The sequence below is a fragment of the Anticarsia gemmatalis genome, chromosome 16 (genome assembly GCF_050436995.1).
Source record: "Anticarsia gemmatalis isolate Benzon Research Colony breed Stoneville strain chromosome 16, ilAntGemm2 primary, whole genome shotgun sequence".
Lineage (NCBI taxonomy): Eukaryota > Metazoa > Arthropoda > Insecta > Lepidoptera > Erebidae > Anticarsia > Anticarsia gemmatalis.
In genome coordinates this window covers 981,609-1,008,620 of record NC_134760.1, presented here as the reverse complement: position 1 = coordinate 1,008,620, position 27,012 = coordinate 981,609, and the positions used below count along the sequence as shown (strand labels likewise).

Here is a 27,012-nt window from a genome sequence, read left to right as displayed (position 1 = left end):
TTTATAGTAGTTTTTAAATTTATAATGTGTAATGGTCAAAGGTATTTACTCTTACAGGTAACCTGTGTCATCCCACTGCATAAAAAGACCTGATTCATGGTCTTACACTCTGCATTCTTATGCTATTGTGATCTAATTCTTCATAGTATTTAGGGCAATTTTCATAAATTTACATTAAAACATTTTAAAAGCGTTTTACCTAGGTTGGTTAATGGCAAAATATAGGATAGGTTAGGTAGGTAGATAAATATATTATTGGTACTTCTAAGATGTACTTAGTTTATGTCCTGAAGGTTAGAATAAACACGAGAACTTAATGATTTATAGCCTGTGGATGAATGAGTAAATAAATAATATACCTAATAAAAAGCACAATAAAATTCAATGCAGGTGTGTGTAATTAATAAATTCACTTTGATTTATTAATTATTATTGTGAAAAATAATAGCATAATAAATTAAATTAATTGTACTATAAATTTTCACATGATTACAATACCACAATTACTTACTTGTTGAATATTATTAATTATTTAAAGCAATATTTTATTTAAGAGCAAAAAAAATAAAGCAAACCAATTTATTGTGAAAGCACTATATATTTACATTATTTCAAGTTACTGGGTCTTCACTGTAGTAGGTCATTAAAGCCTTAGTTTAATATAGGTAAAAAACCAAATAGGTATGTTAAAAAACAAAATGTTCATAAGATAGAGAAAAAATTCATACAATATTAGAATGATTCAGATTAGAAATGTTACATTTTAAAACTGGGAACTAAGGTTTCAAATGCTAGCTAAAATTTAATCTCCTAGATTTTTCTATTACATATAAAATAGAACAAAATAACTGTATTCATCCTGTTATGTCGGTCACACAAAGGTAAAAACTCGTATAGTAGATTTCAATAAGATTTCATGAATGGTGCAATCCGTAACTGAGTCACCTCATCACCTGTCCGTACAAATTAACTGAACATGACCCGCCTGTTTAACAGATATCTTGTTTTATGTCTTTTAAGAACAATTATATTTGCACAGATGTACCTTTTATAAATATTTGGGTATTCTTTAATGTTGGTACAAAAAGGAATATATGAAAACATTTTTACTTGGTACCTAATTAATTGTTTAAAATACTAGTATTTCTTATTATTTCTAGATATGTTCATAGCTAGTTTGTTAAATTCAGAGTTTTAGCCACACATTCCACACTATTGTACTGTATATTTTAACTACACAGCATCTTGATCACTACAATTAATTCGAATCTCAAAATAATTGTGTTGACACCCATCAACTACTGTTGCATCAAACTACTTTTGGTTTTTCGGCTACTTACTTGTAGGGTTAGCTCATATTAAGATCTCTAGGCCTACAATAATACATAGCTAGTTTTTAAGGCATCTTGCAAGGACTATAGTACAATGAATCTGATATTTTTTCTATTAAGCATTAATTCTTATAGGTAGCATAGCATTTGTTTGAATATTTTCTATTTCTATTTACTAAGGAAAAATATTAAAATAATTTCAAAGTTGCGGAGAGTTCATATACCTACCTAGTTTATGTAGCATCTTTTCTTCTTATTCATTTGTTTTTTTCAATCTATCTCAGCTACGAGTTGGTATTATTTTCGATCTACCTCACTGAAATATTAGTTAAACAGAGATTTAAATACCTAGCAAGAGTAGCTAGGTACCTATTTGAATTTTTGATGAGCTAACTAATTAACAAATATTAAGCATTTACATTTATAATACAGCATTACCATTAAGATAAGACGGGATAACAAACCTATAAGTTATAACTCGAATTCTCGTTCATTCACAAAATAACAACTCAAAAACTGTTTAAAATAAATACCGTCTGCCTAAGTGGCGCCCTCTAAAAGCCCTAATACTTCTCATAAATACAAATACGACAAAATTACAATAATAAACGACTATTAACATTCCATAAAAAGGCTTATAATCACGTAGGTACTATGGAAATTTATGTGCGTACGTAAGAAGCGGTCATTCACCCGCCAATACCGAGATGCTGTGTATAAACATACGAAAATCGCTATCATTAATCTTAATAGCGCTGAGTTACGTATCGCCCTTTTCACACGAGTCTAGAGGTCATCGCTTGTTTTGATTCTAACTGCGAAGGGCACGTTTAAAATAAACAATGAGTAAATAATAATCGTCATAGTCATTCATTACTGTGTAATGACGTAACGGACTGTACTAGAAACTTTTTGTTGTTTAACTGCTTAGGTTATAGGCGGGAATTTCCCGAATATAGACCTGTCATACGAGTTCCTAGAAATTCAATTTAAAGTTTCAGTTTGAACTGTATTTTTTTCGTCGATATTGATTACTATGTCATATGAATAGGTATTATTCCAAGCCTAGTTTTTTATCAAGCACGTGCGAATGTATATCAATTTGGCGCCTTTACTGATATCGCTAAGGCCGAATATACAAACAGTTACTGAACGAAAGTAAATCAAATTTGCTCACTCATACTTTACCGAAGACGTGATAAATTATAGGCTAATTGTAGTAGTAGAAGGACTATACATCGATGGAACCCGCTAACCGCTGCGTAATAGTTAGTCTACTTCAGATCCGCGGGTTTTCAAAAGTCTAAACTTCGGGTATCTAATGATTCAGTTACATATAATATGTTACAAAAAAGTAATTAACTAGGTACCTACTTTACTGTTAATTTTACTGAGTCTTTTAGCAATCTGAAGTTTCAAATAAAATACAGCAACTAGCGTATTGGATCAAGATTGCTTCCAGAGAAATGCAGATTCTTTGCTAAGGCTCCGGAACAAAAATCAATACAAAACTGCGGTTACCGGATTTTTTTATTACGTGGTAGCAGGCTCTTAAGTTAATCCTATCACTTTCCTGCCTGATCCCACTAAAGGAAGAAAAATAATTAGTAGGTTACCCTCGTGTTGTTTACAAAAGTTATTTTTGTTGTGCGACCTTCAAAGTTGTTGCGCCGTAGCCTCGTTGAATTGGATCCCTATTACCACCCGTGGGTGTGCGTCGTAAGCGGGGGATGTTCGCATAACTTCGCAGTATTTTATTTTGGACTTTTATTTTTGTCACAACATGCTTTATTGGCATGGGGTGGGCAGATACTACGTCAAAGCCTCTTCAACGCCTCTTTGGTCAAGGGGTGTGTTTTCTACCATCTCTTGGGCAGATAATAGCATTATGGAATGCGGGAAGCTTCTCATACCAGAATTACGATTTTAGTAATGTAACCAGTAGAAACCGAGTACTTTAGGGAATACCCAAAGTATTTTAAAAATGCAGAAAGCGTACTTCCTGATTCGTATTTCGACCCTATAAAGATTTACGAAAGTAAAAACCAGGTCCATAAATAACGCTTAAATTAGCAACAATTGTTCGTGAATTACCCAAAGTACAATCTCAATTCTCAATCGGGGAAACCGTCTCAGTGAACGCTAAGTATAAGGCAAGGTGACCACTTTCCAAATTAACTTCAGGGTCCTTACTCCTTATACTTGGTAATTTAGGAGGAAAACCGTACTACCTGTAATGACTAATCAGTTTCTTTGAATCGCATACCAAAATGGCAAGGCTTCTGCTATACTTGGGTTACCTATTAGCATATTAATAGGTGGTTGTATGAATGAAGAGGTTCCATAGCGAGTTGTTGCTTTTGATTTGCTAGTTATTTGTATAAATTAAAACAGGAAGTAGGCTATTGCTCGGTGTCTGAGTACATTTAGCGGTAGCGTTTTTTTATATGAGTTTAAACGCTATTGGATAGATAAACTACCGCTAAATTTACCTAGGAAACCGGGGATAAATGATACAAAATCAAGTTTTGTAATAGTAACTTTATCATTTGGATGGCCACTTGAATGCTTTTGTGAGTTCCCTCTCATTTGTCGGAACATCGTCCTTGGTCCCGTGGGGATAAAGAGTGTACTTTTGTATTGCGCACTTGACCATTATAAAGGTAGGAGATAATTCAGCGCAAATGGCTAGTTTCAATAAAACTGGTCACACCTATCAAATAGTTTTGACGGATGGCCCGGATTTCCGGGATTGTCCCGGAATTTTGCGTGTGGTCCCGTGCCCCGTAATTTTACTTTCCAGTCCCGGGATGAAGAAAGACTAGTTTTTTACAAAGTTACGACAGTACGTCTGCAAAAGTCCGATTATGAACCTTTTTTTTGGTTATTTCTACTTAGCATAGTCGTGACTCCAGAAATGTTTAGGAAATTCCGATCGTGGCCCCAGTAATATTAAGGAAATGATCACCTTGGATCTGGCAACCCTACTGCCAAAGGACATTATTATTGTCATCTTTTTATATCTCTAAGGTTTTTATTTGGGTACATAATAATACTCTGACCGTCTCACGTTTCGACGACGTGAAGTGAAAACAAACATAAATTAGTCTCGTATTTGTTTGTTAATTAATTAGTGTGTTCAGTGATGAATTGTTTATTGATGCACACAAATGACACTGTTTGTTTGACACGTTGCGATGTTATATTACATATTTGTGTATCTCATTTAAATCTGTACTTGCGTATTGTTTGTCTGTACAGCTAACGTACTGAGCCGATTTTTGTCAGAATAAACTTTAGGATACAATATGTACTTTTTAAACTGTATAACACGTGGTTACTGATCTTCTTGACACAATTGGAATAGGGATCGAGTCTTGAGGTGCTGGTCAAGTGAGGGTTGGGCACTTTATTTTCCTTCAAGAACTTTTATGCATGCAAAGATTCCCTCACGATGTTTTCCTGGAAAACTGGTGATAATATGTAAAATAAAAGATACTCGTGGGCGAAGTCGTAGACATTAGCTAGTTGTTATTTAAGTAGTTCATAAACATGTTTTTCTCGTTTTCTCATAAATATTGAGTTTTAACATCGCCCAGTAAAAGGTTTCTAAACTTTTAGGTTTATAGTGATAGTTCGATAATAAAGACACGTTGATGTTTAAATTTATTACACCTCGCCTGTTTTTCCTGAATATGTAGTTTTCCATGTCCCATGTAAAAGGGTCGAGCCTTTTACCATATGACGGTTACCAAATTCCGAATACCGAAAACCAAACTTTATTTTGGGACCCAGGAGTCGAACCCGATACCTCAAGATTAATATTCGCTTACATTACGGACCGCGCCAGAGGTAGTTTAATTTTTGAATTTGTAAAAAATGCAAACATAATTGGGAATCAAATAAAAGATCTCGTGATTCCAAGCGAAGATATCGCTCGTACCACAAAGTCAGTCTATTACACTCGTATCTAGTTATTACGTAATTCGTTGAAAACAACAAATATTGATAAAGTGAGTAAATAATATTTGTTTTATTGATATATTGAACTTTATTATGCAAGATTGTTGTTTATTTTACTTTGTTTACTGTCGACAGTTCAGTACGTAGTTTAATTAATTACTTAGCCCGTGTATTTGTTGTTTATATTTCCGGATTGTTTCGAAAGTTTGCAATCGAAACTTTTGCTATTTTATTGTCATTTTTAAGTGCAAATTCCTCCTACGATAAACATAAATATTTTCATACATTCCAACAAAGTTATTCGCCTAGGTTCTAGGTTGTTCTAGGTAGATCTTAAGGAAAAATCAGTCTGGCCGGAGATTACCTAAAAAACAATTTATTTTCCTATTTTGCGTCTACCTAGTTGCCTAGAAATGTAAGAGGCACTACACAATTAATCACTGCCTTAATTATTAAGGAAAGAAAATAAAGTTTAAACGTCATATTTTATTATATGAACTATTTTTTCCGCTCGCGGCTTTTCCCACGTGGAATTTTGTCTTCTTCGGAGTAGAATCAGAATTTCCAAAAATCCTCTCTTAGTGCGCCTCTACATTTACTAAGGAGTCTTCATACCGAATTCCATATTTCTACGTTGTCTTTTCGTCATCAGTTAATCAGTAACGGAAGTTTTTCACCTTACAATCGTTCGCTAATGCTTTGCCGATGTCATTATATCCCTGACACCCACGCTTATCCCTATTTAGTATTTACTCACGTATGACGTCATCAGACCACCGGCAAACCTGCGCAAGAGTGGTATTTGACCACTGTTGACGTACATAACCCCTCACTTCTGAGAATTGATGCCTATTTATGTATTTTGCGGTGAACGGTGTATTACAAAAGAACAATTAAATGTTTGTGCCGATCTATAATACTGAGAAGTCATTAGGTGCATTTGTTTTGTGTTTACTATATGTTTGAAGTAAACAACATTAGTATGACTATGTACATATACCTACCTTCTTCTATACTAATTTAATATGTACATGGCCGTCAAAATTAATTAGTATGACGATTTCTTCAAACTGCCGAACTTAAACTGATTTCAAAAAATCTTTCTAACAATATAATCCTATATTATCTATCTTTATTATTCTCAGTAATAAGTATATACTTATCTATCAGTAAACAATCATTACAAGGGAATTCACGGGTACCTAGTCCAAAACGTTTGAACTTAATGCGGCTTCAGTCTTCAGTACTTTCCGATATGAAGATTCCGATGTAATACGGGGATTAACCCAATCGTATATTTCTTAACTTAGATTCGTTGATTGCGAATCAACTCAAGTCAGCATGCGACGACGGCTAGTGCAAACTAGCAGAAATGTCAAAGAAAACATTGTTATTCGTGTCCGTCTTGTCTATCTATGATGCCTTCACTATTAAATTGCTGAACCCATTTTCATGAACAGGGAGATGGATAGAGACCCGTAGTCAAACTTATGCGACTCAATTTTCAAATTTATATTGTTTGAAATTAAGTGATTTGAATGAATGATTATTTAAATCACACAAAATCGTCAAACGAAGCCAAGGCTTATTCTTAGCTAGTTTGGGATACAATAAATAAATTGTATTTGAAAAAAAAAACAATTTGAAAAAAATCAATAAAAGCCACTCACTATTTATTTGGACATGGTAAAGCATTTAAAGTTATGTAGACAAAAGCGGCCGAGCTTATAAATAGAAATGAAGTGCGTCACAAAACTTTAAATACGAGTATTTAATTAAACATTTGCTATTACAACTTAAAAGTACCTGTATTATTTTTTCATACGTGACGTTTATATCGACCCACTTACGTCAATAGTTTTTTATTTAAAATAAATAAAAGAGATAGATAGATGTTTAAATTGTTATAACACTATAGTTAAAATGAGAGGTAGTTAATACAGGTTGTAGTTAGAATACATGAATGGACGGCCACGTGTTATGTGCCTAGACCATAAATAACTGGCGAAAATCGTAAAAATATGATAATTACTTTTTTAAGTTATGCGTCAAAGTAAGTAATCATAGTATCCTTATGAAATGAATAAAACATTGGGTGCCTCCGCATTGGGCGGTACATTTCCTGGACCTTCTTTACGTCTGTCATAAAAGGCAAATTAGATAAACCTGGATATCCTAACCCCATATTCTTAAGTAACTTTCAAAGACCAAAAATCCGGTTTTAATTCTTTTACTTTAAGGGAAATTTACTTTTTTGAGAATTGCTTATAGATATATCAAGAGACGGGATGTTAAAACCTGGCAGCTCATATTTGGTCGGTATCGTGGACCAAAGCCTGAACCGTCATACGGAATAGACACTAGAGTCCAACAATACCCCCTATCGCTATAAAATTGAACTAATCCAAACAAACAATAGCAAATAGATAAAATAGATAGCTAATCTGTTTATCATACGGTGCAACATAGTAAGTAGGGGCTATGAAAACACGGTGGTGTATTCAAATAGACTTGTAGGTCATTAGGTCAGTGCTGAACACTAATGACCCAGGCATTGTATAATTATAGCTCTAGATATGAGCTTGGGAAAATTTCGTTTTGTAATGTTTTTGTTTGTCAGTTGAATGTTAAGTTTGAACTTATTGCTCTCGTTGCAGAAGCAATAGTGTTGATACTGGATGGTTAGAGTTTGATGCCTGGGTTGAAAAAGTACGTGTTTTTTTGGTACATCTCTGTTCAGATCGTCGGGGGTAAAAGGCGTTAAGTTATTAAATAATAAATGAATGTTAATAAATTCTTATCAGCAATTATATTTGTAACAAAGACTGTATCCTGGGGCTTGGGATAGTCCCCGCGATAAGCTAGGCCCCTATGACATGGGAATGAAAAAATACCCGCAAATTTGTAGGTAGGTGGTTTTGATGCATCCCATCTTCCTATACATACAAGGAAAAGAGATCGAAGAATGAAAGCGTAAACAGCGGTCAGCTTTGATATTACGACTTTTAATTATAGTAGATTAATCTTTTTGGGGCATTGACAGATCCATGAGGAGAGTGGTCATGATCATATGCCCCTAAACGGCTTTATAAGAATAGTTTTTTAATACTACTGAACGTAGAGAGGGGGGAATATTTTGTTCTCGCCATGTGCCCCTGTAGAAATTCTGAACCCGCTCTTGGAAGGCAAACAGAATAGTTATTGTGTATAGTATTTAAGTAGGTATATATTATATGTGTACTTTGTTTTCATGAGTTTCATCACGAACACACACATTGTTTTTATGTTTTCGTTGAGTATGACTCAGTTTTAAATTACCTATCCTTTACCCTGTGGTTGAATGAATAAGTAGCGATTTTCGTATTTACTCGCATTTTTCCTGTTTATTGTGACTATCTGCCACTTTCTGACGCAGTTTTAGAGGAAGTTCAAACGTTATATGGGGTGTTGTGGTTTTGTTAACCACATGTTTTAAGAAATATTTTAGTTTCTGTACCTATATTTGTATTCTATTCATTAAAATTATCTGTACCGACTGTACCTACTGGTGTATGCTATTAATTGCTATTTAATAATCTCAAGTTTTGTTATTTAGCGATTCGGCCCATGTTTTATATATAAAAAAAAATCCTTTTAATACGAAATCGAACCCTCATCATCGGCAGTCGTTCACACTTCGGCTCCAACCATAATATTTGTTTATTAATATTCTGTGAAAATTGGCTATGATGATATACTTATTGTATCTATTTATTTATAGGCTGGTAATAACATCTACAAAAAAAAGATATGCGAATACGCAACTTTTATTTATCCCTTGTAAAACGACATTTTAGACCTCTTTCTGCCAAAAATTTCTGTTATGTAGTTCAACTGATGCTTAGCATAATTTCAACAAATTCCAGAACACGTATGGCAAGTGAACGTGCAGAAGAAAGGTCTTGGAGCGACGAAGAACATCCAGGGTCTGTACAACCTGTGCCTCACGGACAAGACCCTCACGCTGGTGAAGATCAAGAGTCACAACAACGTCATCAGCGACCTCGGCATACCCGAGAGGGTGGAGTACTCCTTGAAGAATATTCGGAGGTACTGTATCGACTTTCTTTTGGATACTTTCATGACATTTGGAGAGCCGGCCTCACCGCGAACCTGTAAATTTGTGCGATTTTTGCTAGTGTAGGGTAGGGCCAGACTGTCTGTGACATGTCTTCAGACTTGCCCGTTGGCATGTCCGTCTAGTAATTTTTCCGCTTAATACGGAGATAGTGACCAAATGGGATTTTTTTATTAGTTGCTTACAGCATTTCCGAATGGCTTACCCGGAAAATAGGGTAACTGAGATTAATATGCATAGCTTATTATTTCCTAATGGTATCTAATACAAAGTACAGGCTTCGTGCGTGCGATCAGAAATTGGAGCACAAACTGCCAGTTCCATACATTTCTCACAGCTTTAGTAGGTACCGGTGTTCTCCTCTGCGCAGCAATTTTATGTCAGCTTCTACGTTCTTAACATGTTTCATATTTTTTTGCAATTATAAACAAAGTTTTAAATTCACCTGTTGACGGGCTATTTAACTAAATCAGTTAAAACGCAAAAAACTACCGCTAATATTTAATATGTTGTTAATTACATCCAAATTACACTTTATCGTGATATACCTTTGTACTTTGTACCCTGGTTTATAGTTCGCAAGATAATCAGCGTGGAATCGCAGTTAAGGTGGTTTTTTTCGAATTACTCTACGTGAATAGTTAAAGTAACAACGGGTCGTTGATACTCTAAAGTTTTGAAGGTTACTTATATAGTTAAAAGTCCATATTTTAACAGCAAAATTTGTTCAAATATTTTTTTATTCAAGACTCCTAACCCCCTGTTCTGGAATACGGCCTCAATAAATTAAGAAAATTGTTTCTAGGTTTCAACAAATGGGTCTTAACTCAAATATCTTTCTTGAACATAAATTTGTCTTATCATAATTTGAAATTCAGACTTAGTTAAATCATTATTCCTCTAAAAGATTCAACTAGGTATTGTCCGATAAAACAAAATGTATATTTTCCCGGGATTCCCCTTCTCCGCCAAGCCGTTAGTCCGATCCTGTAAGTAAAAATAACAATATTTATCATACGATTGAAGGAAACAATACTAAATTAATATTTGTTTGTTCAACCTGATGGGGAAATTCCCAGTCGTGATGTAAAACCCAATAAGTAATCTAAATATTAAATATATTTATAGATAAAGAATAACTGGTGAAGTAATGGTCGATTAGACGGTACCTTTAACTTAGTTTAAGATGTCGCTAGGCTACTGCCATGGCCCCCTGGAATCCATTTCCATCAATGATGTAAATATAAGATAGTAAAAAAAAACATATATTATGTATCCGACCAGATATGGTCTATCATATTAGTCTCTTGCATTTTCTAATAACAATAAGATACAAAGTATTTTCGGGCATAATTTTTCGGCATGGTCTCTTGAGGTTGTTTTTTCGCCTTAGTTTCTGATATTATCAAAATATTTGTGATATCCTCATATAAATCTTCCTGGTCTTATTTTAAGAGTAGGAGTGTACCCCCTTTCGACGCTTTACTAAAAAATGTATACGTACTTAAACACAAGGAAGTTGTATTTCACGATTATGTAGTAAATGACGCATAATATACTAATTGGGGGAAAATGCATGTAAAAGTTGATATATTTCATTAATACAGGATGTGGTTGTGATAATATTGTTTTGTCAATTTATCGGTTTGTATTGTTTCGTGTTATCGTTTACCGCCCAGTGTAACGTGTTTCGGGAAAATTTAATTGATAATTTCTACATCCTGTAGTAAACGGGATTTTCATGTCACGCGATTGTCATCACTCGTAAGTCGTAGGCAATCTTTTCAAACCACGTATAAATCAGGAACGGAAGTAACGTATGCTATATAGCGTTCACCCATCTATAGGCAGATTGTCTCAAAGATTACTTACCTTCCTAATCTAACGTGAAGTTTAACAGAACCACGGCTTGTCCCGAGTATACTCTATACTCGGAGATAGCCGTGGTTGGAAAATAACGAATTTAAAAGCTTTTTATTTAAGCTTTAGCTTACGATATTTTCCTTTTTTTAGAATACACACTTTTCCAATTATCGCTTCAACTGAACTAATATTTTTGTAGTTGTTAAGAATTATCTAGTATAATATTATGAGTAATGAGTGTTGTTTTGTAATCCTTGTTCTAGTCATTACGCGTGACAGTGGGCGCGGTGTTCCGAGAATTTAGATAATTTCTACAACTTGTAGTAAACAGGACCGACGTCATGCGTTTGACATTACTTCGTAGGCAATGTTTTTAAACCATGCATATCAGTCAATGTTTGGTTTGAAAGTGGCTATATAGCCTAAGAGGCTCGTCGCGCTTTCAACCACCCTGTTATTGGGGTATTCACGATTTTTTATTATCCTTGTGACTTAAAATGATGCGAAAACTATGAATGAATATATTAATTCATAGTCCATCATCCCACCTGTTATAAATGAAGGTGTTGGTGTATAAAATACACCAAAGTTTCGCGATTAACGATGTAAATCCCATGTAATAGGGGACGAGCCTATTTCTACTTTACTTAGTATTACTTTACTGTTAATAGTTACCAATAGTACTCGAGTAGTTGCTCGACTCGGAAATCGAACCCGATAGATACCTGATGATCAGCAGTCATATACCGACGGCACAGAGGCAGTTTTTTGTAATTGTTAAAGAGATAACTAGATATATTATTATTATTATGAGTAATAATGTTGTTTTGCAATCCTCGTTCGTGTGATTATGCGTGACAGTGTGAGATGTTCTCAGAACTTTGCATACACGCGCGTTTCTTGTCGATCGTGTGAATTCTCAATAAAATATTATTTTTTGTTTGTTTGTTTGCTTGCTTGCTTGCTTGCGACGAATAAATTGTTATGTGACCTTATGACGGTAGTCATAACTTTAAAACTCTCGCGTTGCATGTTTAATATCGGTAAATTATTAAAAAAAAAAACCCTTTTTTGGTGATGTTGATAAACTTACTTAGTAAAATTATTATTAGGGAAAGTAGTTAAGGATCTGATATAATTTTTCCTCCTACCTTTTTCGTATATTTATTCAAAATCTACGCTGAACACCAAAAAGTCATTTTCTATCAATCCGTTTGAAAAATACGTATACTAACTAATCGTTGTGCAAATCGCTACCCATTTCGCTGTCTTCATTCGTCCCTGAATACAACCACCCTGTACGCTAGCTACATCGTTTGGTATGTAAAACAGTAGACCTTGCCTCATACAAAACGTTTTCATGGTAAATGCAGCAATCCACTCAAATACCACTGCATTGCGTTTAATAGCTCAACTGAACAACAGCGAATAGACCATGTTTCTATGTAGCCCATTATGTGTTGAGATTCCTTGCGTGGAAATATTTTGTGGCTTAATTGAATAAGACGCGGATATTCAGTTAGGTCTGCAATCAAATTGGGTACTAATCGGGCTTCATTTTAGTTTTGGGTGAATACCTTTTACTGGTCTCATTATATGAAATTGAAATTCAGTTAGTTGCGGTCTAATCAAGCTTATTTTATTTCGGTTATTACATGCTACTTTAATGTAAAGTCGATTCGAACAATCGGACTTTACAACTGTGTTACCTGAATGACACATGCCTTAGCAACTGTCGTAGCTGTCGCTAAGTTCTCGATCTCGTAAACTACCATAAAATTTTCAGATATTATATCAACAAATTTTGAGGGATGAACCAGTGCCAATCATAGTTGAAGAGTATAAGATAGTCCGCCATTATTATTGCTGGTCTCTAAGGTTTTTCCGAAGGTGTATGCCTTGGACTTAAGGCTTGTAGCATTCAGATGATCCCCTATATTGATATTCAATTGTTAGCAGACCCTCTATAACATGATACTATCTATACTAATATTATAAAGCTCAAGAGTTTGTTTGTTTGAACGCGCCAATCTCGGGAACTAGGGGTCCGGTTTGAAAAATCATTTTAGTGTTAGATAGCTCATTTATCGAGGAAGGCTATAGGCTATATATCATCACGCTACGACCAATAGGAGCAGACTACCAGTAAAAAATGTTACAAAAACGGGGGAAATTATGACCCATTCTGTCTTATGTGACGCAAGCGAAGTTGCGCGGGTCAGCTAGTAATATCTAAACTTAAAATTCTCGTCCTTTACAAATAAAAGTGATAATAATGTAGGTGTAATGTTTCAGATGTGGCGATTCCGAGTGTTTCTTCTACATGGAGGTGGGGCGCCAGACGACGACCGGCGCCGGCGAGCTCTGGATGCACACCGACGACTCCAACATCGCGCAGAGCATGCACTCTACCATTTACCAGTAAGATAACCATATATTAATATGCCATTGATAATGTAGTTTGAAGGCGTATGGAACATTTTCTGTGCACCGATTTCGACAGTTTTCTGTAGGAGCGGTGTTCACGTTTTCTCGGCCTCAAATCAAAATCATATCATTTATTCGTTTAGGTCAAATATTGACACTTATGATAGTCGTTACTATTACTGAATCTACCACAAGCTCGGAAAGGGGGTAGAGCCGTATGAGAAGAGCAAGCAAGAAACTCACGGCCACTCTTTTCAATCGTCATCGACCTTCAGGCATTTAGGAGTTAAGAGAGTCACGTTCTTTACTTCGCTATTGTACCGAATATAGATTATAAAGGATAAACTCACAGAATAACATATTATTATTAACAATCTGTAAATTCTACAGGCAGAAATTAAGCGCTGTGGGTTAATATAAAACAGTCACTCTTCCTGAAACTTGATTTCTTTACATGACTTAACGTCATCTCACTTTTACTACTTAAACTTATCCTGAAACAATTTTTATGTATTTCCAGTGCGATGCGCAACTGCGCCCGTGAAACAGAGAACGAGCGCGACCACATCGTACTAGGCGCGGCTGAACCGCTGCCGGCGAGGAGACAGACATACTCCGACGGACGAGGAAGGGCCGGCCTCTCCGGTATGTACTACATTATCATTGTTGAAGGGTTACGGGGACTATGGAGTGTGGTCTGTGGTTTATACACTGTAGTTATGAAACTGTTGTTTAATATTATATGGGAATTAGAATCATGCATTCTTGCTACTGTTGGTTGACGCCTTATATTTCATTTATACTGGCGTTTATCCAACGAAGACATATCGTGCACGTATGCGTAGCGTAGTATCTGTCGACAATATGAGGTTATCACAGCGTTTTTTTACCATCCACAACAAAACTTAAGAAGAAACTTCTCATGAAAATTTTATCAGCGCCTCTAGCGTAACGCTTCAGAACTATTTCACTAAAGTAATTTTTAATCTCAAACGTAGATACCGAATAGTAAAAAGTTTAGAATATCTTGCTACATAACATGTGTGTTAGTAAAATGTTACGAAGAATGAAAAAATGCACGATTCGCGTTTATTCCCGTGTGATATTAGATAATAGTTGACGGTTAGATAGTTTGGGAAATACCTTGGGTAATATCGTTATGTGTTTGTTATGCTGGGAAAATTTTGTTATGTAGATATTACGATGCGAATGGGAATCGTTTTTTTTTCTATTCTTTTGATATGTGATTGGTATTGACTATTAAAATGAAGGGGTTTTGAATGAATGTAAGCGTTTTCACAACATAAGGCCATACATAATAAGGCTTTGCAAATCTTCGATATACAGCGATTTTAGTCTTCAAGCGACTATCTTCATACAAAACCAATGAGATTTTTACACGAGTTACTTGAAGACTAAAATCGTCAAACTCGACTAAAATCGTAAAATGAATATCGAAAATTTGCGTAGCCTTATTTACGATCGGCCTAAGAGTACAGTTATTGGAAATAAAACTTTTTATGTCAATATTTTCAATGTGAGCATGTTCAAAAGAAGCATATTATGTGTTCTTTACATAGATTTTAAAACTTATTAGAAAACACAAATACTTTTTTAACTTAGTTTCTGTTTATAACTATATACCACACTCCAGAACAAGTGGCCATCTTGTGTTTCATATAGTAGACCTTATTCACATCGTCACAAGGGCTAATTTCCTTTGTCAGTAGTTAGTACATTTCTGCTTGCTCTCATGTCACTTGTAGTAGAGATAGATGCTTTTTATTTAGAATAGAATACCTTTTAGACGTGACTAACATTTTTTTGTTAAATAAAATGATGTTAAAATACGGCATTTTGTAACTAAAATATTGTTTAAGCCCTGTTTTGTAAATGTGTCTCATTGATAGGATTTTTTATGTAAAGGTTAGGTTAGGTTGTTAATAGATAAGCTGCTTTGCTTGCTAGTGAAACGGTAATATGAATTATTTTGTGATCATTTCAAAGATCTTTGACAGTCGTTAACAGTAGTCAGAAGCTTGAAAGTCTGACGAACAGTCTTACCGAAGGATACCCAGATAACTGGGTTGTGAAGGTCCGATAGGTAGTCGCTCTATGTAAAATACAGGTATCCAGCTGCATCCGGTTAAACTGGAAGCCGACTCCAACATGGAAGAAGGGCTATATTCTGTGTACATAAATACAGAAATCAGAATCAACATAAATAAAGTTTAAATTCTGTATAACAGTCTGCTCAAAGTTAATTGAACTTATTGCGGACATCACGCGGGTCTATAAATACGCTTTTCTTTACAAAGAAACTTGCTGCAACATCAACCACGCTTTATATAAGTTGCTATGGCAACAGCGTCAACTTCATAACTATTATTTCGCTTACACCGTTTTCGCTCACAACCAAAAAGGCTTATCTATTCTAATTTACCAAGCGACATCAGTCCTTTTAGATTCATATACGTTTATATACGAACGTCTATGAATTTGTATTACTGATGTCGTTTGGAGGCAAAAAGGATAATGTACTCTAGGGCTAAGGGTTAAAGTAGGTTGTCCCTTGCAGACAAGGGGCTGTGTGTGGGCTCGTGCATTAGACAGTGCGTGTGCGCGAGCGCCACGTACTCCATCGACGAGTCGGCCGCGCACCCCGCACTGCCACTCAACGGTACTACTTGTATATATTACGTGAATGAATGCCTGTTTGGGCTTGGGATAGGCTAGTCTCGCTTCCGGATATAGGCACTAATACGCTTACGGATGCATGTAGTTTATAAGTTGTATAGGTTTTATATTCAATAGAGATTACGTTTGTCGAATGATAGGAGAGAAATAATTTCGTCGTCATTTGATATATCTTTTTTTGTATGTGATAAAAAAATTAGTTATCTTTGTGAATTTAAGAAACATTTAAGTTATCTAGCAGGTGTTTTACATGACTTCAAGCATGAAAATATGATGAAGTTAAGTTAATTGGTAACACCGAACAGTGGACAGTGCAGTTAAAATGTTGGTGTCGATTTTGATTACTGATTTTGGCAAATTATATCGCATACTAAATTAAAACTAGCCATTCCTAGGCCCAAATATAATTCTGAATTGATTTGTCATTGACAAACTGAATGTTGTACAGACAGACTGACTATTGTATTGGAGTTGATTTGATAGGACAGATTGAGGTTTCGTTTGAGTTGAATTTGTTAGTTGAATGATAGATCTTCCTGTGATCGTTGAGTTATATGTTCTGTTTTGTTTCTTGAGCACTTTTCTGTTGACCTTTTCACCCTTGTTTAGAGTAAAGCCTCTTATTCATAGTAAATATATGTTTAGCGACAGTTGATCAATGTTGTTGATGAACGGCGAGAATTGTTGCTGGAAATTTCGTTTCGACTGCCTCCGTGGCGCTGTGGTTTAGGTCGCCACGTCGCTATTGTATCGGGAGGTCGTGGGTTCGATTCCCATCCGGAACAATTATTTGTGCGATCCACAAATAATTGTTTCGGGTCTGGTTGTAATTTGTGTCCGTTGTTTGTATGTTTGTAAAGGCTCGAAACACAAGAGCAATTCTTTGTGCGGGAGTTGTCTTTATAAAAAAACATGCTTTGACAGCAATTCAGCAACACGTTGATTCAACTTTGTTGCTTAACAAATGTTTACGATGAAGGCTTTAGAGATGTTTTCATCAAGATGTGTCTTGCACTTACTTTCTTCTTAATACTTTGATGTTTCAATATTCATTCTTCGTTTTTTCTTTAATTCGGAGTTAATTGTTCTTGTCGAGAATTTTCGTATGATGATTAAAGTTTGTCGATTCTGTTTTCATCAAATTTTAATTTCTCTGCATTATTATTGTTGTTCATTTTACTTTTGAAATAAAATAGATTTCTTTCGTTCGTGAATTATTTTAGTTTTTTTTTGTGTTATACCTATTGTGGGTTACCAGCTATGATACTGATATTGCCACTAAAAAAAATGTTTGTTAGTATTTATGTTAAAAATGCAGTGAGATTATGAATTTGATGGTCAGAATCGACGATAATTAAATTAAAAAGCTTTCGCTAAAACTGACAGTGATTAATATTAAAGTGACTAAAAGTCCTTGCTTACAAATAATATAAACTACTAATAAATAAAGTGCTATACTAATATTGTAATATAAAAGCTTGTTAGGGTCAATAATTGTTTAGTATCATTTCATTATCATTGTTTTTATGTTTTTGTATTAGTTTATACTTACTTTCTCATATAGTAAATGTTATTGTGTATGTTTCTTATTATTATAAGAATCTTATTGAAGGTATATAGGTATTAAATAGTTGTGGATTCATAAGATATAGTGGGAATCTACAAGATCGTCTTATTAATAAACGTTTGTTTTAGTAAATAACAAAAGCATAGGCAGCCTTTTTGAAATGGGATCCGTAGGATCGCCGTAAAATCTTTATTTTATTTTAGTATATACCAATTTATTGACCCTAATTATAAACCAGTAATATTAAAATATTTAAATGTTTGAATGGGGGCTTAAAAGTATTAATAAATAATAATATAACAGTAAAAATGTGATTTAACATAAGTAATTATTAGTTAGAATATTAATAAGAATGGATTGTGAAACTAAAATGCTGAAATAATTATATACTGTATTTCAGGGCTTTTGATATAATAATACTTATGCTCTTCTAAAGCAACTCAGCAGGTACAGTTAGCAAGAAAAGTCACTTAGCAAATTCAAAATTCAATCACCTATTATTTATTGCTGTATCGTTGTGGTTACCACGTATCTTGAGTTTTGAATTAGTTGGACTTTTGTTGCTGACTGTACTATAAAGTTTGGTAAGAATAAAAGTGTCTAGACAGTGGATTTGCCAAAAAGAGAACTTTCCGCAATTTCTATAAATGCTAATAGTAATGGATTTTCACAATATGTCATATGACACATAAAAAATAAAGAGGTTTATTTTTATAAAATACTTAAGCTATCGACTTATTTCTTAAAGAAGTTCGAAATGGTAGTTTAACCTTGCTCGATAAATATAAAACAATCGACTTGCTGTTTAATAAACTGGCGATCATTACTAGCTCACCATAATCGTACCTGACTCTAGATTTTTTGGTAAACCGAGTAATTTGTTGTACAAAAACTTATTTTGCATATTACATATTGTGAAAACCTAAACAAATGCAATGAAATAATGAGAACAATTTAACGTTATTTTAGTTAAATTTGTTTTGCATGCATGGTATATCGTTGTCGGCATTTTGTATGCATGCATGCGGGTACCGGTATTGGCCACGAGTGTGGGTTCTCATTATACAAACACAACACATGATTATACATAAGTATTTATTTTTGAATACGAGTATGGCAACATTTATGGAGAATTTTGTACAAAAAAAATATTTGTTTTATGTCTTGCTCGCTATCTTTTATAAATTTTTGGGTTTACTTCTAAATAAATTAGTTTTGTTATTTTTAAGAGCCGTATTTATACATCAGTCACATAAATAAGGCTATGTTATTGAATGCAGTTGAACCTTAAACCTATTGAAGCGACAAAAAACCCAATTTTGTAGTACACAGTTATAACACAATCAATTTAAGGTTCTTCATAGATTTTGCCAAGCTCCAATCATCATTTTTAAAAGATGTGGCATGAATCATAGCTCCATGTTAAATATATAAATAAGTATGTGATAGTAATGTATAAACACAATTGTAAAATATTGTATTATAAATATAAAATGTATGCCACATTTTTAACATTGTAATATAACCCATTTTGCAAACGATGGTGTTTTCAAAGGTATAATATTTTTATACAAAAATATTCTCTATCAATCTGCAACATCCGTTTAAAATTTATTTTATTTTAAGTTAAATAATCAAAAAGGAGTTACTTTTGGGAAGAAAAATTCTTGTTATAGACAACTTCAAAGGACTTTTTCATCTTCGACTATTTTGTACAATAGTATACGTTCATTCGTATACGTTCGTACGTCCTACGGACACACATTCAACCGTTGCATCGAGACATAGTCGCTCCATCTGTACGAAAAACATTGACATCTATAGTTAGATCTTATTTAATCATATCGTTTTGTAAACAAAAAATTAATGATGCATAATATTAGAAGAACTAAGTACCTCAAATATCATCGACAAACGCCATCGTTTCCACCCATTAACTCATAACCTCGCACCGGGTGCCACTGGGTGCATAAGTTTTACGTGTAGCTTATCATTGTCTACAGCCGACAGCCAGAATAACCCACTAACAGATAAAACAGACGCGCCGGTGCGTCTCATAAAGCACCATAGAACAGAATCATTGCCTACTGGCTGTATCTTCCAAGAACCGTTGAAGATATCCCATGGAAGGACGAGATCCGCTCCCTTGACTGGGGACGAAGTAGATCGCGTTATGCTTGAGAAGAACATATCGCATTCGTCGTGTAAAGCCGTCAATGGAGAGAAGAAGACGCAATGGTCTCGCCGCGCCAGTACCGGGACTAGGTGGTCCAAATTGTCGCCGGCTCATTCTAAGAGTATGTATTTTTGGGGGCGTTCATAGGATTTTTTTATAACTTTTGGTTATTTCGTAGTAGTTTTGTGTTAACAAAATGGAAATTTATTTAAAAGATCACTAATATTGGTAATATTTTTTAAAGTAACATGATAAATAGAAGTAAGGGTTTGTTTAAGACAAAAATCTACTTGGTGTTGTTAAAATTACTTGAAAGTATTCTAGTACTATTTATTTAATACATTTTTCATTTGAACTTTTTAACAGTGGCTTCAAAGCCAAATAATATGGCATAGAAAGATCAAATTCTTCAAAGTTATCATAAAATCTATGTGTAATATGAGCGCTCCCTGAACTCATGCATATTTCATATTTAACCGTACATTGCATCGCACCTACTAACACTATCCTCGTTGTATTATTTCTACCATGGTAGATTTGATCCTACCATTTACTACCATAGTAGAAATTCTTGTTTAGGTGGCCCGTTGGAATGTTTTGTTCTTTTGCGTGTAGTTATAGGCGTGCTTCAGACAGACAGACAGACAAGAATTTGTTTGTTTGCATGTTTTCGTTTCTGCTTTTCGTGTTATTGTAAGGTGACAGTCTTGATTTGTACTCTTGTATATAGATTACGAGGTAAGTTCTTTGTGTAAATACATACTTTTTATATAATTTAAGTTTATTTATAAAATGTATTTTTTAATTATTTATATAATTTGCTGTTTAGCCCCCAATGTAGTTAGTGCTTCGCTTTTAAAATTTAACTGAAATATTATTTTGGCATGTTTAGATTTTATGCAGTACTCCCAAACAGTAGATTAATAATACACACGACTACAGAAGAGAAAGAAAACTAAACATATACTTCAAAATGATATTATTATGTACAAAATATTTCAAGGGATTTTAGACAATAACACACTTGCGAAATACAAGCTAATTTACACCTTATCTTTTGCATATAGAGTCACAATTTCCACACATTGCTATTGGTCTATAAAAACACAGCAACCGTTGAATACATATTCATATTAATTTAATGCATGAAGACACAAACACAACCACGTTTGCATAAAGTCCAATTCTGTAATGCAATACTATTCACTTCCATAGTATTGAACACAAATTTACACCTTATTACTATCTTCATAAGGTTCAATTTTGTATGCAACACAATTCACTTCCGTAGCAAGAACACTCTATTTTACACCCTATCACTGGTATTTAAAGTTCAATTTGGTACAAGTATTCATTGGTACATTTGCTTGCAGACGCGGGCACGTTAAGGAACAGGTGTGACAGTATGCCTTCTCGCTCGTGTTCGTCGTTTGAAGTCGAGAGACCGCCGGCCAGGTTCAATAATGATCTAGAAGGTAAGATTGACATTTTGTATAATTTTATGATTTTTTAAACGTCTCTCAGTCTAGAACTTTTTACTACTATTAAGTATCAAGTCAAGCACTCTATTGGTCGTGATTCTTGAAATTGAGTGACGTTTCGTTGTTAGTTGCGATTTTTAAGTTAAAAAGAGTTATTTGTTTTGAGATGAAAATGTAAAATTTTGTTTTTTAAGTTTTTTAGACTATAAATTTAAAAAAATATTTTAATTTGGATATTATTTTGTAAGGCCGTAAGTAAATAAACCAAAAGGTGTGTGTTAAACTGAAAGATTTTAATGTAAAAAATACAAATAATATACACGTTATCGCATAATTGAGTATCGAATGCTCTATGCATTCACTTTCGTCTGAGTTTTGTTCACGAATACGGAAATTGTTCTATTTCGTCTCAGTGTTGGAATAGTTTCAAAGTGTTTTAAACCTAATAGAAGAAAACCAATGGAAAAATACAAAACATGGTAAGTTAACTTTTATGTATTTCAGTATATTATTATTGCAATACACTTAGAACCGATGCGACCTGTCCACAGTTGATCGATGACACACGGCCTAATACTAAAACGTTACTGAAAACATTATTCAAAATTTTCTGTCTTCAGGAAATTGAGGACAGGGCGTAATGGTTCTTTAAATTTTATTTTACAAATATCGTAATAGAATTTCATGCTTCGTTATTTATGGATACAAAATACAAACGACAAGATTTATTATATCTCCAAAAAAAAATTTATATTGCAATTACTTCGGTTTCACAACATACATACACTTCTGGGGACCAATATTTTGGAATGTACCACAAATTAGTTTCTGCGAACAATTTCTTTGATCACAAAATTCAATGTAAATTTATTTTTAAATGTCCATATTATAGTATTTCTCCTTGAATTGGTCTTTCATTCGAATAAACCTTTCATAAAATCCAAGGGGAGGATTCTTCGCTCAGCAGTTCCCTTGCATACTTTGTAAGCTCATTCATTTTAGAAGAACTAGATGTCACTAGTATACCCACTTGTCATAGAACATACTTCATTTGCTGAACTTTTATTTTTAAAACGTTAATTATTTAGCTTGATGACGTTATAGTTTTAACGTCGCCCACTAGATGTCACTAGTAAAGTATTTGATCAACATTCCTTCACAGTTTAGCCAGTACAGTCCGACAACTTAGTAGAGAGCCTAACCATGTACTATTTATTTTGATTATGACTAGTAATTCAATGTATAATCTTAAATAAATTATTTTTAATATCAGGCCACTGTCAGTTTCTGATGTTCTAAATTCTGAATTTTGTATACCTCTGCGTCTACTTAGTTGTTGAACTATAATTGCTTCATCATTAGAAGCTTCCCTGTAGTTAGAATCTAATGAATACAAGTTATTGTTATATTTTAATTTCAGATGCAGTGCGAGAGAGATGGCATATATGGCGAACTTCATACAATAGAGAGAGAAAGGAACAACAGAATCGACAGAAATTCAAACATTTGGAGCGATTGTTATTACAATCTGTTATATCCAACGCTGAAGGAAATCTTTATACTAGTACAGAAATAGTCGAACCAGTTCAATCAGAGAATGAAATATTAATACCGGGGAATGAAACAAGGCATATGTATGCAAATCTTGAAGGTTTCAACGACTTGAATGAAGATGAACGATTCGCTTTGTCTTTAATACCTGCGTTGCAATCTATGACGTCAGAAGAGAAGTTGCAAGCGAAATATGAGATACTTGAAGTGTTTCGAAAAATAAAGGAAAGTAGAAGAGTCAATGTTGCGCAACATTTTGGAACTTTATGATTTTAGTATACTTTTTTTAACTTAAAAAGCCAGGTTCACAGTCTATAATAAAGTGTCATATAACTCATCTGCTAAGTGACAGAAAATGTATAAGATAAACTCTCATTTCATTGTCATAATTAGAGGCGCTCATAGCCAGTTGTGCTCACCAGTCGGTAAACGATCAGTGGGTTAAGCAACCTTGGCGCGGTTAAATGGGTATGGATAGGCGGGTAACCATATGCTGGATTTGAACGTAAAAATTCTGTCCCGGTTTTTGTATAGGTACCAAGATAACAGTCGTTAAGTTATGTCAAAGACCGTTCGGGTAACTTTATGTCACTAGGTTGCCCACTAACCGTACGATAAAATAAAATAAAAAGCTGTCAAACCTCCACCTGGTAGGAATTTAATACATATTTAGAATTGGTGAGACTGGGCTTTAATGTTGGGTACTCACATACGGTATTGCGTAGGGGTTTTGCTCGAACACGAGTAAAATTTTATTCGTGGACCGCAACACAATTCGAAGGAAATCATGATAGAGTATTTGACTAAATTAAGCTAGAACAACTAGTAAATCTATCGGTTTTGGTGAAGTTATACCGTGTGTGAGTATGTAGTATAAATATGTTTTGACTGTTTTAATGTAGTTGATTATTTCTGGGAGTAGAGTATGACTGAATTTAGTATAGTAGTCTAATTAATTTATTTTGTATACAAATTTCAATTAAATTGTGAGGATAATTAACTCATTGTAAAACGATTTTTGGAGTCAATAAAATAAATATCTATTTAGACTACAACCCTTTGTAGTATAAATAGATATTTATTTTGACTAAAGTAATTTATTAGATAATTTATTGAATGTGTAGTTTTAAATGTAGAAGTATTTATTTATATCTATGAAGGGTTGTTAGTAGTAGCTGGGAAGCGAATAAAAAGATAAATATACGTATACATTTTTATCTATAGAATAGACACGTGGTTAGACTAGATTCTACTTGGAATATAAGTTAAGTTTGTAAAATGATCTAAAGTAATAAAAATACTGTAAAATCAATGTGATATTTGTATTAGTAATTATTCAAATTATACCTATACGTACACGTGCACGTATGCGCACGTATCCGTTCCGTTTATACATTTTAATGTATGTGTGATATTCAGTGTTGCTGTATAAAAGCCTCTATCCTATTAGAATAAGGTTCAAATTGGCTTGTATAAAATGAGATTATATTTTATGTACTTATTCACATGTACCTTTACTGTCTTTGCACAAAAATTGTTAAATCAAAAATATATTTTTAAATTATTTATTAAAATGTGTTTTATTTTGACCTTTATTTTTGAATATTATAATGCGTTATTAACTGTTATTTACCAGTATTTTATTAACTTTATCAGGCAAAAATACTATTAATAAACTTTATAGTAAATATGTATGGTCGGGCTTATGCCAAAATTAGAACGATATGCACTAATTATTGTACCGATATGGTTTATCGTTGTATTACTCAATACCCTAATTAACGAAATAAACTAATTAAGCTATAAACAATTAACTAATAATGAAACTTGTTTTCAATTAATCACTTATTTGTTATTGAAAAGTAAACTTAAAATATTTAGCAGGGTAAAAAGTACCTTATGTGGTAATTAATTAATTTGTACTACCAAAAATCAAAATCTGTTTAGCCCCGATTGAATTAGTAGTAGCCATGCAAATTTTCAAACTTTAGTTTTTATAATATTACTAAGATTATTTTTACTCGAATAAAGCTATTTTCATTAATATTCATATATTATTAAGTATATAATATATTATATCAATATTAATGAAAATAGTAAATTAAACATTAGCTTTAGGTACCTTGACTTCTGTAAGAGAAACACACGTTTTCATTAACCTCAATACCTTACAAGGAAGCTACTAGAAATTAATTAATTCAAATAGAATCATATTTCGCAGAATCGTTGCTATTTATATTATTAAACAAGGTGTAAATTGAAGTGTTTGTATATAGGAGGAAATTATATAAACGGTTATACATACTTCAGAAAATCGCAAAAGAGCATATTTCAGGATATTTTAAGATGTTAATCTTAGATAAATTCTCATAATATCTTACTTAAATAGTTAATAATATTGCCTTGTCTATTTATTTTAATTCAAATAATCTTTACTAATATTATAAAGCTGAAGAGTTTGTTTGTTTGTTTGAACGCGCTAATCTCAGGAGCTACTGGTCCGATTTGAAAAATGTTTTCAGTGTTAGATAGTCCATTTATCGAGGAAGGTTATAGGCTATATATCATCACGCTACCTATAGGAGCAGAATACAAGTGAAAAATGTTACAAAAACGGGGAAAATTTTGACCCATTCTCTCTTATATGACGCAAGCGAAGTTGCGCGGGTCAGCTATCATACATACACAAAGGAAAATGGTCACAAAATAAAATCAATTTTCATTTCATGATAAATAAATTTTGTTAAATTTATTTCTCAATAAGGTATTGTCAAACTCGTTTTAACATAATATATAAAATTTATTCACAATACCGCGAAAACTAAATTAGTTCACTAAGATAACATAAACGCCATACAAATTAACGAACGATATTATTTTCCTTAAAACCATGACCCTAACCGATATGTAAAGGAAAATATAACAAATACATATAGTATAGTGGAATATTATGTGTATTGAAAGCCATTTGCAAAACAACCTCGGCGGGAACATGACTAGAAGAAGTTCTTTTTTAAAACGAGTGAGATTTGCAAGTGAGAATCTTTAAATTTTTATTCTGTGACATTTTGGCATTTGTTCCTCATTTTTTACTCTGTGACTTTTTGGCAATGATTGTTCTAAACTGTTTTGTGTTTCAAGTTTGGTGATGGCTTATTGTTTCAACATTGTTGCATAGCAGTCGAAAAGATTGAACTTTAAATATTTTGTGATATATTTTATTTAATGCTGTGTTATTGGCGGAATTAGACACAACCAGGATCACCAAGAAGCGAAACAAAAGAAATGGTGATTTTTGGTTAAATTGTGTTGTTGTTTGTAATACTATGATTCGTTCTTACACATTGTACTCGATTAAGCTGTGAGTTATACTCGCAGTGACTTCTTGATCGAGTAGAACTAGAGTTCTTTACGTTGGGCGTCAATTTGTTGATTTTGCGATTCATATATTGATTTTGACACGTGTTTTAATATAAGCCTCACAGAATACGATATATGAGAACTGGGTATAACATGGATGTGGTATGACATGGTTAGAAAATTGGTTAATCTTACAACAAACATAATATCACGTCTGTAATACCCGAAGATATATGCAAAGGTGTATGAAATACACCTACGTTTCGCCTATTTTCATTTACTGGACATATTACTAAACTCCGAGGGAGTACCAACATACGTAAAATCATGCTTTCTCTCCATATGAGAACCTGAGAAATACTAGTTTTTCCGAGGTAGATATATTCTTAGAATGTTTAGGTAACGACTTAAGGTTATTGCTTTGTTCATGTTTTGTAATTAATTTGATTAAGTCTTTGTATGGCTATTTGCATGACGCA

The 27,012-nt window shown here is 33.5% G+C and overlaps 1 protein-coding gene across 5 annotated transcripts in view; it reads left to right on the top strand.

Annotated features, from left to right (window-relative positions):
• chico (insulin receptor substrate 1 chico) overlaps nt 1-27,012 on the top strand; it is a 41,795-nt gene that overhangs the window by 2,687 nt on the left and 12,096 nt on the right. For 2 of the 5 annotated variants that reach the window (XM_076124443.1, XM_076124444.1), the window contains 6 exons: nt 9,200-9,383; nt 13,570-13,695; nt 14,222-14,346; nt 16,280-16,381; nt 19,969-20,262; nt 21,515-21,616. In XM_076124443.1, the coding sequence (XP_075980558.1) occupies nt 9,200-9,383; nt 13,570-13,695; nt 14,222-14,346; nt 16,280-16,381; nt 19,969-20,262; nt 21,515-21,616 (933 nt within the window). The remainder of the gene's footprint in view (nt 1-9,199; nt 9,384-13,569; nt 13,696-14,221; nt 14,347-16,279; nt 16,382-19,968; nt 20,263-21,514; nt 21,617-27,012) is intronic. The other 3 variants (XM_076124445.1, XM_076124446.1, XM_076124447.1) reach the window with 3 other exon arrangements.